The 21,260-nt window shown below is 40.6% G+C and overlaps 1 protein-coding gene across 1 annotated transcript in view; it reads left to right on the top strand.

The window, feature by feature from the left end:
- The window catches only part of KIAA1217 (KIAA1217 ortholog), a 237,831-nt gene that overhangs the window by 130,999 nt on the left and 85,572 nt on the right, over window positions 1-21,260 (top strand). Inside the window, 2 exon segments of the mRNA XM_035318446.1 lie at window positions 167-247; window positions 9,322-9,517. Of these exon segments, the coding sequence (XP_035174337.1) occupies window positions 167-247; window positions 9,322-9,517 (277 nt within the window).

Raw genomic sequence — 21,260 nt, 5'->3', positions numbered from 1 at the left:
TTCTCTTCTCTTCTCTTCTCTTCTCTTCTCTTCTCTTCTCTTCTCTTTTCTCAGCATACCTTCAATATGTAGAGGTTATTCTCTTTTAATTCTATTGTTCTCCTTTTTCCTTTCCTGTTAACAATTATCTCTCCCCCTCCCCTTCTTTTCTCTCTTTGATCCACAGGTTTTGCAGTGCATGTTGGTCTCCCTTCATTCAGAACTTGACATTCAAAGGTACTTGATGAAAATTGAATCCTCTCAGAGAGTTAGTACTGTACTTTCTTTTTTCTGCACTCTGCTGTGGATTGAGTTTGTTACCTTTTAACTGTGTGTGGTTTGCATCACGACTAGTGCTCTCAAATAAATCCGGATCTGCATGCTTTTTCCCCTCTGAAAGTAGTGTCATTCATATAGATTAATTGCATATGGGAGTGTGATGCATCCTTTGATGATTTTTTAATTCTGATTTTTCCTTTAATAGCATGATAGACATGAAGTCCACGCTCTTGTCCTTGATAGATGTTTTGAAATCCACCACATTTGATGGGAGGTCCTAGATAAATAAGTGATCGCTACCAGCTGTCCCAATTCTAACTTCATTTATGTATTTATTACACATTTGGAACAGAGTTGAGGGATAAAAGTCTTTCTGCAAAGTTAAGGACAGATCTGTGGATGCAGGGGCAAATATTTCCATATTTGATGTGCAAAAAAGCTTGGTTTCCAACTTGCAAATTGATCTTTTTGTGGAAATTTAAGTTGAAGGAATACACTTGCTGCAGATCCAAATGGGATAATAGCTGGAGAGCAGTATAGTGGGCCCAGCTAAAATACAAATTAACATTTAAAAGAGCCTCCACTGAGAAAATGTTAATGTTTCACATGTGCCTCTGCATCTTGGGGCAGCACTTTCCTTTCCTGACATCATCCCCTGCTGTCATGCAGATTTGGAAGTGTTTCCCTTTTGCTGCACCTTGCATCTCAATGTAAGGAGGGCTGACAGAAGGCCACAGCTCTTCGGAGCTCTTGCTCATATACTGCTTGCACCTCTGAAGTCGCCTCTATATAAGCTCTTGGTCTGTTGAGCTCCTCTTCCATTCCTGTATGACCTGTTACCTGATGTCTGCTGCAGTGATGTTTTCTTCCATTGGTGTGAATATGCACACACCTTTTTGACACATATGAGCCACTGCGTGTTTTTTTCTGCAGCCAAAAGCACAACCACACAAGTGCCAGGACAACACGTGTTGCAAATAAGGAAGGAGGCCTCCGAGCATGCACTGTGTGCAGCGGCTTATTTGCACCTGATTTGTCACTTCCCCACTGGGTTTGTTTTGACTTAGAAAATGTAAATGCGCCAATAAAAATGCTGACCACAGGGGAAGAGTGGGAGAGGCAGAGGTGTGGGGAGCAGTGAAGTTTCTCCCTCATGTGCTAAGGAGATGGCCTGGAGGGAGGGAAGAAGGAACACAAGGGCATGGTGACAAGTCAGCAAGAAGGACAAGAAGCTCAGCTTGTGCACAGCATCCCTCCTGCCCCTCCTCGGGACAAGCAAACGCATCCCAAAAACCTCCCTCCTACTCATCAGCCTCAACGGTGAACGGTGAGGTGTTTTTTTTTTTTTTTTTTTTGTTATTTCTGAAATAGCATGTTAATAAAGAACTCCTTCTTCACTTTCATGAACACAGAAAAACAGGTTTTTCCAGGACAGCTTTGAGCTGGAGCCTGCATCGTGTTCCTTTGCTTTGGGAAACAGACACCACAAAAACAGACCCTCCTCCTGTTTTCCCTAGGCACATGTGTGGGAGAAAAGGGATGGGTAGATAATCATTTTCTTGAATCAGAACACACCATCCCCTAGGTACATCTAGGCATCTGGTATTTATTCTTTTTTTTTTTTTTTTTTTTTTTCCTTTTTGCATGTGGTTTCAAGCATGTAAGGATCTTTCCCCTTTAATCAGCATAATGACAGTTTTTGTTTAAATCATCCCTTTTCATCTTGAGCGTTCTCATGACAGTTCTGGGGGTTGTGTAGGTAGGAGTTACCTCACCCACTGCTGATGAAATGCAGCCACCTCCTGGATGGAACAAGGGGTCATTCTGTCCCATGAATGCTTCACAGTAGGGTTTTTAGGAGGGAAAAGAGAAACAGCTTCCAACTGAAGCTGCCATAAGATTTTAATTAAGACAAATGTTAGCGTCCAGGCTGAAATTTACAGATAACTTACTTAAACTAAGTAATAATAAACTGAGGCGATGGTGCAAGAATATGAGAGAGACTGGGAAAGAACAGATTTTGCTGTAAGCAAAATTGATGGGGCCATGGAAGGCTCTGCAGAGAAAAATGGTGAGGTGATCAGTCACTTTTTACATTTAGCTATCACATATAAATAAATACTTCGTATCACATTAGAAAAAGCAAAGAGACATATGACTTTATTTTAAAATGAAAGATTTCTTTCATTCAGTGTGATTTTTGCTTATTACCAGTGGGCGACTATTTATTTTGTCTATCATTTTACTTTAATTTCCACCCTAAGACCTCAGATTGGCATTTGTAAAAAGAAATAATCCCGGGATTCGGGTAGAAACATACTGAGAAATATTTCTGTGCTTCAGCAGGGATGACTTGTTTTTTTTTTGTTTGTTTTGTGTTTTATATTTCATGTATTCAAAAGAGATGCCACAGCACGTTGCATATTTCAGTCTGGACTTGTCTGGACCAATTAAGCTGCTCTTAGACGAACTGCTGAGTTCCTGAGGGCAACATTTTCAAATGCAAGTTCCTCCAATTAAACATCTGAATAAGAGGTCTGGCAGTGTAAGTGCTGAGCACCTACAGCTTTTATTGCGCCTAATGAATATCTTTACTGCAAACACGCCACTTTCCAGAAAAACAGGCTTCAATGCATCTGGGTGCTTACAGTTAGGAACCAAAAATTGAAAATGTTGCTCCGTGTTAGTCCTTTATAACAGGGTTGCATGAAAAATTCCCCTGCTAACTTGGAGAATCACCCTTCCGAAGCGTGAGCCACGGTGCTTAGCATGGAGCGCAAGAGCCAGCAGCCTGCGGACGCCCTGCTCGCTGATTCACCGGCCTCGGGATTAAAAGAACTGGGTTTGGCGGCTTGCCACAGCAGGGAGCACGCAGCTGGCCACCGACGGGAGCTAGCAAGGGTCCTGGGAAAACGTGCGGGTTTTTCAGATGATTTGGATATCATTCCAGCCTAGAAATATGGCTGGTAGATCCTGACACATAATTAGATGTGGTTTTTATCTGCCAGGTGAAAGAAACGGTGATCAGTATCAGTGAATACGGAGTGTGGTGATAAAGATCCTGCTACAAGCAGAGTTTTGCCTTCAGATAAATTCACAGAAAGAAGTAAAACCATCACTCGGTGTGGCATCTTGCGTTAGCGGTGGGCTGGGATGCCACCTTGCTGGGACTGAACGTCACCAGGATTTGCTGCAGCACCTTCCTGTGGCCCCCGGGGCTGAGGGCTGAGTTATCTTATCCTGTGCTTTCTTTCACATTTCGTGTTTGAAATACACATCTTTCAGCCACAGACATCCACTAGTACCTGGTCATGTGGCAGGAATAGTGTAAATAATGCCCACAACATGTGCATGGTGTTGAGGGGCAGTTGCCCTCCTGCTCTCTTCAGCCCTCGAGAGCAGGGCCGCTGTCTCAGCATGGTACCGCTTCCAGCTGAAGAAGTTGAAAAGGAACATGCCTTAGGATTTTCCATCTCATAATTGTGAAATAATGCATGGAGAAAAGGGGGCTTGTCATGAAGCTGGTTTTATTTTGCATTAAGCTGCTGAATCATGTCCCCACCCCAGTTCTCCCAGACCAAAGATATTTCTCTTTTCACAAGTGAAAATCTTTTACAGGCGGCTCGGCTCGTTGCCTCTGTGTGTGTTATGTGGGAGTTATGTGTGTGTTAGAGGGAGTATCCAAATGCATTCACTGCATAGAGACCAAACAAACTTTATGTAGGTGTGTAAGGACATGTGGATAGTACCCATTTTCTCTCCAACAGTAGTATGTCCCTAATAGCATATTACTACTACAAGTACACTACTATTACTACTACACTACAAGTAAAACCTTGTAGTGGTTATCATATAGGACCCCAAAGACTTTGTATCTTCGGGAAAAGCAGGCTCTTCCTTAAGACAACCATAATTCGGATCTGACACAAATGGGATGAAGAAATATTATTGTTATGGTAATAGGAGCACGTGCTGTGACAATAATTCAGAGTTAATAAACTCATCATACGTTAAATGCAGTCTGTCTAAATGCACATTTGCAGTCTGTCACACATCCAGTCTGTCACACATCTCTGGCACAAGTCACAGGAGAAATAGTTGACTTGCAAGTCCAGAAAAGCAGGTTTCCATTTTTCTTTTAATTTTTTCTTCTTCTTCTTCTTTTTTTTTAATGTCAAAAAGACACTCAAATGTTTGTTTTGGCTTGTTTTGCTTATGTTCAGTGTGTTCTTTAGAGCACATGCTTAAGAAAGAGGTATTTTACTAGGGCTGTACTATTTTTTGATGTCTTTGTTTACCATTTGCACACTGCCATGAGTGCTAGCAACTCTGAAGATGTGTGTGATAATATTCTTCTCCTAAAGAGATAACTTTCTGTCAAGATAAAGTTCCCGGAAGTTCCTGGAGACAGGAAATATATTTCACCTCTTGATCAAGAGATGAAATTAAATCCTTCTTCAGGTTTAGGGGCCATAACCTACTTTTTTTTTTTTTTTTTTTTTTTTTTTTGGTCTGAAAATACATGAAGCAAATTCGCTGGAGAGATTTTTGGAAAGGTAATGAATGAAAATAATTTGTGTTTATAGATTAGCATGGTGAGTAACTGTAGAATGAACATAGGACATTATGAAGAGCCAAGCAATAGGACTGGGTAGGCCAAAGGATGAGGAGATTCGTGGAGGCAAATGGGAGCAGGGGAGCAGAAGCAGCAGCTTGTGAGGCTCTTGAAGAGGGATGTATCTGGTGTGACTGGCTGTAGGGCCAGCACTTTTCCTTAGTCAGACACCTTCTGGTCTCACTGCTTGTTATTTGAAATGTTACTGCATTCAGAGAGCCCTGGACTTTTTCTGAATCTTTTTTTGGAATCAGTAAAACTACAGCAGATACATGAGAAGTGCATACTTTGGACAAGCTGTAGCAAGCAGGCAGACGTCAGTCATGAGGCATGATTAACTGTGGTTTTAATTCTTGATCAAATCCTAAGAGCAGTTAGAAAATATCGGATCTTCCGTAACTGCTACCTCCATGTGTTACACTTAAACATATACCCTGAAAAGGTTACAGAGATGTATATCCTTGCATACTAAGAAAATTTGATACAATAGTAATCACAAAGCAACCTGTAATTATATCTAAGATTTCACCAGAATTCCCATCTTATTTTGGCCTTTCCTTTTTGCTGAGTTTCCTACCCAGTGTTAGCACAGACAAGATCTTTTTATCAGCAAAGTCCCTGAGTAGGTTAAGCTCTACTCAGCTGGCTGAAAAATCAGGCTCATTGCACAAAGAAATGTTCAGAGGGATGTCTCCCAACATATAGCTGTGGGGAGAAGACCATTGCTGACTGAGGAAACTGTAGCCTAAGCAGTATTGGCACAGGGAAAAAGATCCCTGCTGCCTGCTTATGAGCCTGCTTCTGGTTTGGGGCATTTATCCCAGAGGTGTGTCTACGAAAGTGCTGGCATTTCCTTGGTTTTGCACGCATGTGTGCAGCGTCTGTTTATAGGTGGCTTGGTTTTGGGTGGTTCTACCTCTTTGTGAGCATCTTGACCTTTCTTCTCTGTTGAGTATTATGTTTTTTGCTAGCAGGCTTGTTGAAAAAGCAGCCACCCCAGCACAGTAATGTTCAGTTCATTGCTTTTACTGCATCTATGCAACATGCAGTTATGGTGCCACCCTGCTTCAGGGGCAGCTGTCCATACTGTGACTCTGCCTGGGTTCTGATGTTTCCTGAAACATGGGCTATATGGTGAATGTTTATTTTGTAAATGCTTATACTGCACACTAGTTCCCCCAAAATGACTTAGAGGGACACTTCTGAAATACTAAGTTTTTGAAAAAAAAAATTAATTTGTTTGTGAACATATTGAAACATATGGGAAAATGCATAAGGGATGATTTAGTAAGTACTTCTTTGTGTCATCTGTCTTATTTATTTGATTTTGGAGTCAACACGGTGAATTGCACACCCCCCTACAAGGTCTGGGTAATGCTGAAGGTTTCTGCCCCTCTTTCTGAAGATTTCTGCCCCTCTTTCTGCAGCTATCTTTACAAGTCCTTGCACTTTATGGCTCCATAAACGTTGCTTGTCATCTCCCCACTTCATGGGCTGGTTAAGAAATGCTGACTAGGAATGTGCTTGCTTATTAAGTAGCATTAAGCCTAGTGCTTGCTGCCAAGAATAAAATTGATTTCTTATCAAATACATACTCATATCCGTGTTATTTGAATAGACCCGGTTGTTATTGTTTGAGGATTTTTTAAAAAATCTGTTTAAAATTCAGAATTACACCTGAAATACAATGGTTACATGAGCTGAGCATGAGAAATAGCTTGTAACCTTTCACAACAGGTATTTGTATACAGGTAGATCACAATAATAGCTTGCATTGGTTTTATATTTATGCAACTCCACTTTCAAACATGGAAGTAGTATGGATTTATACCATATTAAGAGGAGGTCTGAGCTTCATGTCTGAGCAGAATCCATGATGTGCCTCTGCCTTGCTTTGGTAGGCTCTGTTTTGCCTGATGGTGTTGCAGTTTTGGTGCTGTGGAATAAGGACTGCTGAAAGGTGTTTGTTTGTTTGTTTGTTTGTTTCAGTCGAGGGAGGTGAGATGCCATATGTTATGTCCTAAAGAACTGCCCCAGGGACAATCGAAGAAACATAGCATTTCTGAGGTTGTCTCCACCTGTGCATTGGCAGGACACACTGGTCAACTGCACAGCTGAGATTGTGTCTGGTTGCTTATGGAATATGGAATATCCCCTTACTGCTAAAATATGCACCTGTTCATATATGTGGATAAACTACATCCAGTATGCAACTTCATGTCTCAGATAGCATCTGGGGATTCAACTGAAAAAAAAAAAATAAAAGCAAAGCAAAATAGGCTTGATTCATATTTTGAGAATATTTTTTCTTAAAGAAACAAAAATAATCCCCTTCCCAACTAAATTATAAAATTAATGATCTTTTGCAGGTTGATTTTGTTGTTTTTCTTTGAATCCTGTTTTATTTTTTTAGCTATGGCTTTTTATAAAGTAAGAATTATTATGCCTTGTAGCTTCCTTTTAATGGATACACACAGATAAGTTATTAGTAGTACAAGGAGTGAGGAAGCTGTGATGACCTGACTTGGTTGTACTCCTGTGGTATGCCTGTGTAAATGAAATATATTTCAGCAGTGATGGTTCCCAAGCCAATTTTGGAAAGTTGAATGAAGAAATACTGAGTAATCAAATTCTTTCTCTGTGTTTGCAAGTCACTTGTCACCTCTGTGAGCTTTCAGGCACAAGTCCCTGTATTTACAACCTGCAGACTAGTGCTGACCATGGAAGAGGCACTTCAAAGCATACTTTAGTTTACTGAGAACAAATGTTGTTAGCTTTAACTCCTGCAAAAATTCAGTGCTCTTGAATAACTTCACTGCGGGACATTGGATAATACCTAATATTTTATTATTAACATTTGAGAAGTGAAAAGTTCTGGAGGATTTAGCTTTCTCTTGAGGTATTTCTAATTTATTATAGTTTGTGAGCAACTGGACAACTTGGCAACAACAAGCTTCTACAGCCAGCTAATGAAAATCTAATAAAAGTTAAAGTTCTTCATACATTCAAAGTCACACGGGGAATATTATGTAATCCATGCTATTGCTGAAACAAGCTCACCTCATCTCACTTAAAAAAACACTGAAGGAACCAGATGTCAGCAAGATATGTCATCTTGGCTTTTCAGAAAGAGGCAAAAACATTTCTGGATCTTGCCAGCATCTTCAAATCTAGAGTTGAAGTTGATTTTAATACCGGGGATGTTTAATGTACTAACATCTGACCTTAAATGATAGGAAAAAGAAAAGCATAGGCATTTATGACATCTTGTGCCTGGTACTGATTATAGGCCTTTATAAAGTTCGTATTTGCATACTACTTTTGGGACAGGGTGAGCTTGCTTTGTTTTGAATTTCTGCTTGTACAATGTCTGTTCTAGTTTGCAGTGATACAGAGTTTGCTTGAGAGACTGGAAAATTGTTCCTATAGGGTAATAGTAACTCTGGTGGAGAGATCTTCACTGAACATAGCAAACATTACTAAATAAATTTCTTCATGCAACCCTTCCTTGTAGAAGGCACTTACAATATCACTTATAGTCAGCAAAAATTGTTCAGGACATTGTATCTCCTATTGAATGTGTTTTTATTACACAGATCTTACCGTAATAGTGAGTCAGTAGAAGTGCCCAGAAGAAACCCTCTCTCTCCTATGAGAGAGTCTGCTTTTTTGGATACTATGTTTAATGTGATTGCCCAGTAAAAAACATAGTTAATTTGGTCAGTTAATGAAGACATTTCTGATTTTTGCTGCTGCAATAACAACAAAAAAATATTTATGAGTTTGGATAGAAATGTTGGATAGCTAATTTGGCCTTGCTGCATGACCTCTACCTTACATAGACATCACAGCAGAATATATTGAGATTAATAGCTTATGACTGCATCACAAAATTTCTTTGTGTGGTATTTTTCTCAGTAGACTTATCAACATAAGAGTAGTGTTTTACGTTTTTCTCTGTTATAACTTTAACTGCAAATGGTTTAAATGACATTGACATGCTACTGTGCTACTAGTGTTCTCTTTGTACTTCCATACACTGAGGGTTTAAATGCTAATTTAAGACAGCACAATGAATACCTTTCTGATCTTACATGTTCACTAACTGCACGTGTGTGTGTGTAGACATGTCTATGCTGTAGTAGTTTGAGCAGCAAGGAATGGCATTACCATATGTCTCTTCAGCACATCTTGTCCTGAGGGCCTTGTTAGCAATAACATTTGCAACTTGAATGTACAATAATAAAAGCCTTAACAGAATATCCAAGGACACCATTTTCTTAAATGATCCACACAGAAGTGACCTTCAGCATACCAGTATTTGCAGAAGTTTGGAATTCTTCCTCCTTCTCTTTGTTTTTTTGTTTGGTTGATTGGTTGTTGCTGTTGTTATTTTCCCCAAATATTCTAGGTCCAGTAGACCAATAACACAATGCTCTGTTTTGCAGACAAGAAGCCCAAAGCCGTCTCAGAGCCCACAGCACAATTTGGGTGACCAGACAGAGCATCTATCTGAAGCGTCTGCCGATTCCTTAGAGGCCATGTCTGAGGGTGATTCTCCGACTCCCTTTTCGCGGGGCAGCCGCACGCGGGCGAGCCTTCCTGTCGTGCGGTCAGCAAACCAAACCAAGGAGAGATCACTGGGTAAGACCCTGCTTCAGTCCCTCTCCACTATGGTCTGAGCCCATGCTTTCCATTTGTTCATTCAAAATAATTTTTAAATAGTTTGAGGTTTAAAAAAGGTACCACGTTATTTTTAACGTCAAGGTAATTTTTGGAAAAGATCTCAGTACGGGGTACTGGCTAACCTGGGGGAATGGTGAAATTATTTTCATAGTATCTGAAAGTGTGCTAGGAACGAGATAAATAAGGGGAAAGATGTGGACCCCGACATGACAGGCTGACAGTTGAAATCAGTATTACAAATACTTTTTGCCAAGCCTGCATACTATGTGGCAGCAGACTCAGTACAGGTCTGTGCCCTCGTTTTCAGACAGGAGATACAGGCTTTGTCACTTCATCGTTTCTTCAAAGCTAGACCTAGTAGGATACAACCTAGAGATATCATTGCCTGACAGATCCAGTTCTTAGAGGAAAGATTTGGTATTTGTATGAGAGGATTTGAATGGATAGGCTGATGGAAATGCCCTTTTCTTCAGGGCAGCGCTCTTCCACCTCTGTGGGGACACGAGTGATACAGAAATTCAGGTGTGCAGCTCTGCTGCTGCCACTCAGATGCCTCCTTTGTTACTCCTGTATCTGAGGGCGAACAGAGCCCAGTTGTGAGCTGGAGCTCCTCTGCTAACGGTGGTGGTTGTGACTGCTCTAGCTGATGGATGGAGCAAGTACAGGCTGTTTTTTTAAGGGAAGACACCAGAGGGCAGTTAAGCCACGGTGAGGAGGCAGCGCAATGTAACTTGTGTGCGGATTGCTGAGGAAGGCATGTTTCTTCTCAGAGGCAATAAACTGAAATGCTGCTTTCCTGGAGACTCTTCCGACACAGAGGGTGACATAAACCAAAGCCTGGGCTGTAAATCACACTGTGCGTGTAAGCTTATCATGGTGCCTTACTTATTCCTCAACAGGCTAAGACAGTTTCTGTCAAGAGCATCATGATGAACGCAACAAATGAGCAGAAACCTGGGCAGGATGTCGGGGCGGAGGGCAGAGCAGAGGGGTGTGGAGAAGGGCCGGGCTCTGCCTGTGTCAGCTCAAGGGGTGACACTGGTGCCCTCCCAAAGTCCACTGGCCCACCAACATTTTGTCCAACCTGCACAATACTTTTTAGTTAAGAGGTGTTTATAAGAGCAAGCTTGCAACACATCTCTAATATACATACAGAGGATTCATCGCTGCCTGTATGTCACTGCTGGCTAGGGAGTCCACAGCAGGGCACATGTCACGCTAAGGATTTCTAGGAAACCTGTACTTGGTGATGTGAAGCAGACTGAGACTTGGCAGGTCTCTGTGGGACTCACAGTCTGGCCTCACCACATGAGTTTCAGCAGGCAGTTAGCATCATTTCATCAGCATCAGGACCCGGTGCATGCACATGTGTTCCTCAAGCCATGTACAATACCTCAGCTCTGAAATTCTGTTTCAGATGCAAGACAAGAATTGATAAACAGCTTTCGGAGAGCTTTTCACTGACATCAAAGGGGGTGACCTGCTGTGCACAAGTGCTTTTTTCAGTGTTTTCTCCCCCAGACACTGAAGTGGAAAAAAGGTTTTTTATTGTCAGTATTCACATCTGACACCGGTCTTCTGAAAAGACAGTATGCTTACGTGCTCCTCACTATGAATAAAGTGATAGGAACATAAGAAGAGACATACTGGGTTAGATCAAGAGTCCACCCAGCCCTGTATTTTGTCCCCAGTGAGGACCATAGGCAGCTAGTCAAAGCAAGAGTAAGAAGAGGGATAAGTATGTGTAGGTACGCTCCTTCCCTTGACTACTCTCCCAGCCTCAAGCTATCTTCAGCTTAGGGATTTCCTGGTTGTGATTTCTGTCTATATAATAACCCTCAAGAGATGTCTCCTCCAGGTATTTGTTCAGTCTCCCTTTGAACCCACGTAATTTTTTTGCATCCACAACAGTGCAGCCCTGACTTTGGCAGTAAGTTTTGTTGGTTTACTGCCCAACAATTGCTTTTCTTTTGCTTTGTTTTGTATTTGCTTATCTGCTTTAAGGTCATGTCATGCATCCTTGTCCTTGTGCTGGAAGTGACAGCAAACATTAGATCCCTATCTGTTCCCTCAGGCCATCTCTGGTTTTGTAGGCCTCTCTCATTTCCCTCAGGTCATCTCTTTTCTGGGCTAGGAAGTGCTGCTGTAATCATATGTTCCTCACCTGGAAATCATCCTGTACATTTGATTATCATTGCTACCCTTCTTTGAATTTATTCTGGTTGGACAGTATCTTTTTGCTAGGATGAGAGGACCTGAGCTGCAGAAGCTCACTGTTAAGCAGTCCATTTTTAACATCTATTGCATATACTGCCTTGTGTTGTCCAGGTCCTAACAGAGGACCGTCACATGAAGGTGTACAGGTTTATTTAACGGCCATGACTTCAGACCATGAAAGGCATCCCATCTCAGCCTGTCTCTCCTACGCTAGAGACAAGACCCTGGCTTATCCCAGCACAAGCAGACAAAATGCAGACAGAAAAAAAAATAATAAAGTATGCAAAAGAATGTAATATGAAACATTTGAGTGGAGAGTTTTTAGATTTTGAAACTGGAGCAAAATAAGACTTCTCCCCCTTGTGTTGCAGGAAGGGTCACAGCTCTGTGTGTGGCTTAAGGGATCATCACACTAGCCAAATAGGAGGTAATACACTGTCACAACCCCACAGTCTGTCATTTCCAAGTTGTTCCAGGAGCTATTGATAGCAAGCAATTTGTTTTAAAAGATAATCTAAAAATGATTCTCAAATAGTTCAATTTTAGATTATTGTTCTGTGTTTCTTTTAGTGTCTTTTTCAGCCTTTTCTGCCAGCATGTGCTAACACTACTATGAGCAATGTTCTGAAATGTTACAGTTGAGATTCTGTGCAGAGTGTGACCCTGTTAGGATTGTTTTTACTTCCAGAAGTACAAGAGCAGAGTTTATTTTTAAAAAACAGGAAACTGTTTATAACTTGAATTTTAAAAGCACTGAGAAAATAATTCTGTTCACATGATTATAAACAAGCTATGTATAATCACTTCCCTCTCTAACTCTATTATTTTAATCTAATTTAAATACAATTTATGTTTTGATCCTCAGCCAAAATATTTCATTGAGGAAAATGACCAACTTATATGCATTTTTATTAATTTTGCACTTAATATCTCAATGTTGTTATTTTAAAAAACTGATCTTATTCTCTTTGAAATTGTAATTCTTCCATAGCTTCCTATTTTACTAACTACATAGGAGTCAGTTTGTTTTTAAACCGTGGTCTGAATTAACATGGAGCTGGAGAAGGAATAGCGGCAATGCATTTTGGCTACCTTAGCATCGTGTTTTTGTCCGTCAGGACTGATCTAATAGGACACAGTACTCTAACATGGGAGGCTGTCGCATGCCACGCTGAACTGACAAAGAAAGCAGTATTCCAGTTCTGGGTCCATGTAAAATTTCAGCCTCAGTTTTTGAACTCAGCCTCAGTTTCAGCTGATTTTTTGGCTAAGAGGTCCATCAGAAATCATCACTTTGTTCATCAATCTGCAGCCTGGAGACAAAGTGAGTATTACAATAAATTAATTCACTGTGCAAGAGAAAATTAAATGTATTTTAAAACATCTATTTGAAAGCTGGGATTTTTTCCAGCGTGATAACTGTGGGAAAAAAATTATCTAGCAAAACTGTCGGAGCAAGAATCAGCTGAAACCTGGACAGTGCTCAAAACCTTTCAACAGACTTCACTTGCAATTCGCCTGAAGGAAGCAGAACCTGGCAAGCACCTGGCAAGGTTATGGCAGAAGCGAGCGTGTGCTCTGCTACCTCCCCAGTGAAATGAGGGCTGGCAAATATTTTTACTTGTAGTCTCTCTCATGTGGCATATTTTTACAAAACATGGTCCTGGTCCTTTGTAAGAGTGGGTGCTGGCATCCACTGCGGTGATCGAGTGGTTGACAAGATCGGTTGTAGCCCCAAAGGTCAGGGTGTGATTACCAACCTCCAGCTGCCACAGGATTGGGCCCTTTGAGAAATATGTATTGTGTAACACAGAGTGCAGGCTGGATTAAGGGAGAATATGGTATTAGCAGGGATTCCAAAAACCACAAGGATTTGGGTTTGAGAACTCAGGGAGGAGGATGGAGCTTCATGACTTGTGGGCTGCAGGCACCTCCTGTGGGAGGCCTGCCTGCTCCAGGCCAGATGGATGAGGAGCAGAGGATGAGTGGGCTCCTTACTGGCAAACATGTGCCTAAAATTGGGTGGCTTGAAAAGGCCTCTGCAGAAATGTGTGATCCTGCCAACATTTGCATTTTGTTTGCCTTTGGAGGGATTACTGCAGTACAGAAATTGCACAACTGCTTCAGGATTAGCATGAGGAAGGTCTTAAACAATCATGGAATATTTTGAATATTATTTGTTAGCCCTCTTGGTCCCACATTTTGGCAGGCACAATTTTAACGTCTGATTGATTAGTTTGCTGCTACCTTCCATGGAAATGCTGTTATAATATTAACACCTTGATCTTTTGCAGCAGCTCTTGCAGGTGTTTCTCAAAACCCATTAAAGACAGATTCAGAGATTGCCATTTTACACACAGGAGAATTTTTGCAGAGAGAGGGTCAGTAGTTTGGTTGCTGCCACCTGATGGTAGAAATAACTTCATAAGTTTATGTGGAATGTACTGTAAAACTTACAAAGAAAAATAAAAATTGTAAAGGTAGACATATACTGGTGGTAATTAATTACTATTTACTATTTTTGAGCTGGATATTAAAACAGGTGTTAAATCAGTACAGATTTATAGGAGAAGTCTGTGATTTATTAGTAGTGGAACTGCCCCCTTGGATTCCTTAGGGCATGACTCAAGCCTAATGAAGTCAGCAGTATCTTCAGCTTAATTCATGGGAGAGGAACTCCATGGGAACTGTATTTCAAGTCAAAGCTGAGTATAGCTTTAATGTATTCAGTCATCTTAAAGAAATTTTCCCTATCTTGTCTTTTTACAGTGTATGCAAAGCAGCCAACATGCAAAAAGGTCATGTAAATATTTTTTGTCATGGTCAGATACATTAAAGTGGGCTGGCAGGTCTACAGGAAAAACAACCTGAAACAACTAGTTCCAGTTATGGAACTGAAACACAGATCCTACTACTGTTACCTTAAAATATTCTATGGTAACAGTAGTGTTCCTATTCAACTTTTTTAGGCTTCATCTTTGTTCACATTTCTTCAAATTGTAGATGAAGTTTTAGCACTTGGAAAGAAAATAAAAATCACCTCCTATTTGAAATGTTTTGCAGCAAGAGACCAAGGGAAGGTAAACAATTGTACCGACATATCATAGTGCTGAGAGGGTTTTTTTTGTTTCATTTATTGTCCCTATATGGTTTGTGAAAGACAGATATATGGCAGAGTGAAATGTGGGCCTTCCCGGGCATGCACTTGTGCACTCACATTTATTACCTACCACATTCTTCCTTCTATAAAAGAGTATCTTGTGTGTACCTGAAAAAAATATATTTCCAAGAAGCAAGATATTATTTAGCACATACTGTCTCAACAGAAGCACATTCTGTCTGCCACTAAAAAGCTGATAAACAGTGTGCTTTAGATGCTGTGTCACACTGAAGCTGGATTTGACCGCGTTGTAACATGGTGTATCAGCATGGATCCAGTGGACTCATTGCGTTGATTCTGTAATAGAAGATGTGCAACGAGCTAAGTAAAACCATTAGCTATCTGTGTCTGTCACTACTATGTCTGTTACATGTTTTCTGTATGCAATCTCTATTACTTATTTACACGGCAGTAATACTAAAGGACCCCAACTGAAAATGTGACCTACCTGTGTTGGGTAATACACATAGTGATAAAATGTCCCTGTTCAGGGACCTTGCAGTGTAAATAAACCCAAATTAAAAGTGGTGAAGATAACAGGAGAGGTAATTAGGATCCGTATTGATAAACTATATTCCCTCTTTATTCCAAATCATGCCTGAACCAGAGGTGCAAGGTTTTCATTCTGCTATATTACTGCTTCTTATTCGAAATCAGCAGCAGTAATTTGGGCTTTCAGCATTTGGTATCTTCTGGAAGAGCAATTTGGCAGCTGCAGTAGCCTGTACAGGCCAAATCACCTTTCCAATGAAAGGTATGGGTCATATCTAGCATAGAGTTATCACTTGGACTAATTTCATCAAAGTTGCATGTTAGGTAAAATTCACAAGTCTAACACTAATCCATTTACAAAAGGACATGCAGCCCTGCAAGCAAGAAGTGTATTGCAATTCCATGCATTGTGAGAAGTTCAAGAATTTGGCCAGTCAGAAAAGTGTAGTGCCTCTCCCTCTGCACAGTGTGTTTAGGAATCACTGACGGCGCTGACAGCAAGTCCCTGAATGAGGAACTCTAGGATTTAGTCACTGCTTCCACTACTGTTTATATATTTAGGTAGTGATGCTAATGCACAGTTACTGCACGGAGCTGGGCCTGGATTCAGGTTTCTGTTCTCAAAGGGAAATCCTGTCATCTCTATGCTGTCATGCAAAGCTGTCTCTTGGTTTGCTTTTTTCTCATTCTCGCCCCCTCTTTTGCATTTTTGGCTATAGGGTAGCCTGAGTTAAACAGGATAAGAGGATAATTGCTGCACCAGAGGCTTGTTAATAGCCTGCTGATTAGGGTACTCTTTTGGGATATTAGGGTCAATAGTCTGGAGAACTCTCAAGCTGGAAGCACTTCTGGATAAAATTTTAGCTACTCAACAGTTTCATCGAATAAACTTGGTACCATTGCTTTTACTCCATTACCTTCTACAATGATTTTACTGGTGGTGGGGATGAGGGGATAGCAGTGGATGTAGATTATTGTGGCTTTAAGAAAGCCTTTCACACACCTCTTGTAGGATCCCTGTAGCCACACTGGGGAGAGATGGGTGGCCTTCAAGGTGGATGGGTCTTAACACTATATAGTCCAACTATGCAGGTTGTATTGAGTGGTCTTCCGTAGCGGTGGACTCTGGGGCTAGTACTTCTTAACATCAACAACCTGGTTCTTGGGATGGAATGAACAACATCAGGGTTAGAGTTGACAACAAGCTTTTAGTGTACTAGAGAGTCGACCTGCCTCTCACCGAAACCCCAGTGAGTTCAAGGAATGGGCTGGCAGGAACCTCGTGATGCTCAACAAAGGAAAATGCAGAGTCTTTGTGCAACAGCATAGGCAGGGGACAAATTGCCTTGGGAGCAGCTTTCTGAAGAGGACTTAAGGTCTAAAAGCAATATGACTATAGTCCTTGTGTGTCCTTGCAGCAATGAAAGCTGCATAGCTGGCTACATGAACAAAACCAGCCACCACATCAAGCGAAGTGATTATCCCCTTCTTGTCAGCATTTGTGAGGTTGCACGTGGGTTACTATCTCGATTTTGGGCTCCACTAGTATAAAAGAGTGAGCCCAGCAAATGGCCTTTTGGCAATGTTCTCCTTAACCATGCCAAGTAAGTTCACAATTCCATGATCCTGTTTAAATGTAGGCCTTAATGACTTAAGGTCTTAATGACTCACTCATCTGGTGCGATACTCGAACCAACTGTGCTTTCATGTGCTGGTTGCTCAACCCCTAAACTTGTTACTGACAGTAGAGAACTCTTTAGAAATGAAGTAACTTCAAAAGTATTGAAGGTAATTCCTATAGTAAACATAGAGAATTTGGTAGGTGTGGCAAAACTACCAAATCATATATGGCCTATGAATATGAAGTAATAACATGGTCAGATTCTGCCCTTGAACATAACACTTCTACATAATTTAGTGCTAAAAAGCAGGGTTTATAAACAAGAGTCACCACTCAAATAATGTATGTTTGATACAGCTCATTTACATAGGAAGGAAATGCAATTGGGTAGGACCTTGCTCTCTTTTGTGTTTATTCAAGAGGAAGTATACATATTACAAGAAGCTTGATGTATTTTGTTTGTTTGTTTTTGTTTTGCTATTGCCCTTTTAAAAATGTAAAGCAAAAGTGTCCCTGTGTAAAATACTTGCTTACATGGTCCATAAATGCTTAGCGTGTCTATGTAGTCTTTGGCAGACACATCCTCTGAAGCTGTACTCGCCAGCTTACTACCTCTGGCTGGGAGCCGGCTGGCCAAGGCTGGCTTCTTCAGAGGCCGGGGGCTCAGCTTCTGGTGGGCAAAAGCAGCATGGCTGCCAGACTCTGCATAGGAAAGACCTGTAGCTGTTCATGTGTAGTTCTCTGATTTTACTACACTAAATTGTTTGGTGGGTGTGAACTGGAGTCTATCCTGCATGGCAGAACCTATGGGCCCTCTGAAAAATAGCTCTGGGACACGTGGACTTTCTAGTTTATTTCACTGAGTTGTTCACTTGTCATTTTTTTATATTTTGTCATTAAGTATCATAGACTTTCTCTGTTCTTCCAAGTTTACTGGCATCATTTTGTCAGTTAGGGATATGAAAAAGTCATCTTGCTGGTCAGTGGAGTTATTCTGGCAAGAGCAACGATATAGATGTAATTACTGTCCAAAAGTCATCCTGCCAGAACATTGTTTTCTACCTGGGGAACTAGGTTAAACCGAAATGTTTCCGCAAACTCTCAAGATGATAAAAGTAACTGTCTGTGCTTGATGGGCTTGCTGACATGGGTATATGGTACTGCCTTTGCCAATAGGTGATTTCACTTTTTTTTCCCCCCTGAAATCAAATAGGACAAATGCAAGTTTTCTCTAGGTAAAGAAAGTTGTCCATTGTCTTTTTTTGGTGTTTTGTTTGTTTTTCTTCTCAGCCAGCTAAAAGTATTCATTTGTAGTAAAGTGCTAGTATTTGAGTGACAGATAAAAATCATTATTTCTCAAAATTGTTTAGTTGAAATTATATGTAACTGCTAAATTTCCTATGTCTTTTTCACTGGGTAATAAATATAATGCAGAATTACAGCACTTTGCAGTAAATAGCAGACAATGATGAAATAGCAGTACTGGACTAAATTCAGCAGTTCCTGTTTTTATTAAAATAGTTATAAAATAACTTAATACCTTGAGCAAAAGTCTTCAGGCTGTTCTGGAATACAATTATATTAATAAATATTTTATTTCATGAAAAGATCTACTTCTTGATTCTCTTAGTACTTGAAGACAGCTAAGAATATTTATAGACGCTTTATGAATGTGGAGGACAGATTATCAGCAGGGAGTAGCTAATGGAAACTAGTACGAGAGCTTCAGGCTAGAAATACCACAAGGATCATGGCAATGACCTCAGACTAGTTGAAAATGTGTGTGGTGAAATAAGAGAGACAAGTATTGTGGGTGTGGAAAGAAAGAACTGCATATTGAGGAGTTTCTTCCACACTGCTAGAGGTGTTAGTGTAATAAAGTTTTATCTGCATAACTTTTGCAGAATTTGGTGATAAGGACAACAGCTATGAGTTATCTCTGTTTATCCCATAGTGTGAGGGAGGAACAATATGGGGCTGTGCCACTCTTAGTCCTATATATTATAATTGTGCCAAGGGAAAATCAAAGAAAAATTAGAAGGATCTTGCCATTTTAGTAAAAAATAATGTTAAATTGATTTTTGAGGAAATGCTTGGCAGTCTATATTGTGATCCCCTCTGGATCATCCTGAAATGTTCCAACAAAAACAGTTATCAAGATTTTAAAAGTTATCCTTAGATTTTAGAATTGATACAGGACTCAACAGGAACTAATATGGGTTCATTTTCTCACATCTGCTCTTGGCGTTGCTGCTGACTTCAGCGTGAGGGAAGGTGCAGACAGAGCCAGTGACTCAATGGCCATATGGTGGAAGATCGAGCTAAACCAGCATGTAAAGACAAAGACTGTCCATAATCTCAAAAAGATACGGCTAATTGATAGTTAGGTAAAGAGTAAAATAAATCTAGTAACTCAACACTATGTTATTTAATTTACTTTCCAAAACATAACTCAGCTTGATTTCTGGCAATTCTTACTGTATTTCCTTACCATGTGCTCCATATTTCTTAAGACACAGCTTTCTTTGCTAATTTATCTATTTTTCCATTCCTTATATATTCTCTACTAATCCCTAATGTACTATTTTGGTGGCATTACTCACCCAACATGATGTAGAGGCCTCCTATACGTATTTTTCCCTGTGTTTGTTATACCTAGCTTTGCAGCTTTGATTTCTTTGAAAGAAATTCCAGAGCTGCCAATGCCTTTGATTGCTTTAGTCCAACCATCTTTACTAATTATTTGAAACTTTCAAATTGGACAGAAAATTTCCAGAGTGTATATAGAGTATCTGGGTCAGAAGAGAGTAGCAATGCCTTGTTCATGCCTCTGATTCCTGGTTCTGTGGGAAGGTTTCAATGCTCTGTCACCCAAGCATCAAGCATCAGCCAAATACATTAATAGTTCTCTTCAGATGGGAGCCCATGGATTAAGGTGTTACTAGATGTCAATAAGATTTACAATACAGAAATTTGCAAGGTGTCTTACCTGCACAGTGAGTTTCCTATGGCTTCACAGCAAAGAAACACATGGACTCCAACTTTGACTAAACTTTGACTATATTTTCTTTTCTAACACTGAGAGGCTATTTAACTCCTCTGATTTGGTTTTCTTTCCTTGATTATGAGTGTACCAGTGTTTTTCCATTTAAAATTCGTTGTGTGAGAGAATTAACTGATACTTGTAAAGCTCCCAGAAGACAACTTAATTATATTTGTTAACTTATTTTTGATTTATCAGATATTTAACTTTGTTTCACTGTTGAGTGCTTCACATTTTTCTGCTGAATAGCCAGTTTGTAAGGATAATTCCTGTTCTGTGAATAAAAGCTAGTTGTGATTAAAGCTCTTCTAAGCATCCCTGAACTAACTTTCAGCTGCCCAGCACTGAGGTCATTGCTAGCAATAAAACCATGATAACATGGTGTTTAGTCAGGATTAGGTCAGCACCATATAGTAGATGGAGGTGCTGAGAGATGTGAGCAGGGTGGCGTCATGCTGCCTACACAGCATTAGCTTTTGCCATGAGGAATAAGCCTTTGCCACCTGCAACTAAGGAGTCCTGTGCTTGCTGGTAAGGGTACAGTGCAGCTCTGTAGACATCCTGGATCCCATGAGTTCAGTTATGCTTCACTGTTATACTGTGTAGACATGTCCTCAGTAAATAATTGGGTTCTACAGCCCTTGCTGCAGCACTGGCAGATGCATCTGAGCCGAGTGCCTTGCCACAGGCCTGGTGCATCTACATGAGCCACAGCCACAGCACAGGCAGTCCCCAGAACAGTGCTAGAAAAACTACAGGATCAGGGTGGCTGCTCCAGGCCCTGGTGGGTTCACCTTGTGTGTAAGGCTCTGCCTATGTAAATCAGGTTAACAGCACATCTTTCATGACACCATGCTGCTTTGCATATAGACCAGCCCTGAGGGAGAAGACTGTTTTGCAAGTCTTTCTGTTACTGACCCTTCCTAAAGGGAGGAGCAGAAAGTGGTTTGTTTTTGAAAGACCTCTGCATGCAAGGAAGGAAGGGGTGATCATGTGGTGTGTTGCGTGATCATCAGAAGATCTGGATTATGTGCTTGTAAGCCTTTCTTGGAACATGTCCTTTCACCTCTTGGGTGTTTAATTTCCCTTACTATAAAACATACTTTTCTGTTGACAGGAATTTTGTGAAGCAATTTGTAAGGAGGTTTAAGTTTCTAAGGCCTGGCTT

Source organism: Oxyura jamaicensis, chromosome 2 (genome assembly GCF_011077185.1).
Source record: "Oxyura jamaicensis isolate SHBP4307 breed ruddy duck chromosome 2, BPBGC_Ojam_1.0, whole genome shotgun sequence".
Classification (NCBI taxonomy): domain Eukaryota; kingdom Metazoa; phylum Chordata; class Aves; order Anseriformes; family Anatidae; genus Oxyura; species Oxyura jamaicensis.
The sequence above is the reverse complement of the archived record's forward strand: the minus strand, read 5'-3'. Positions and strand labels throughout refer to the sequence as shown.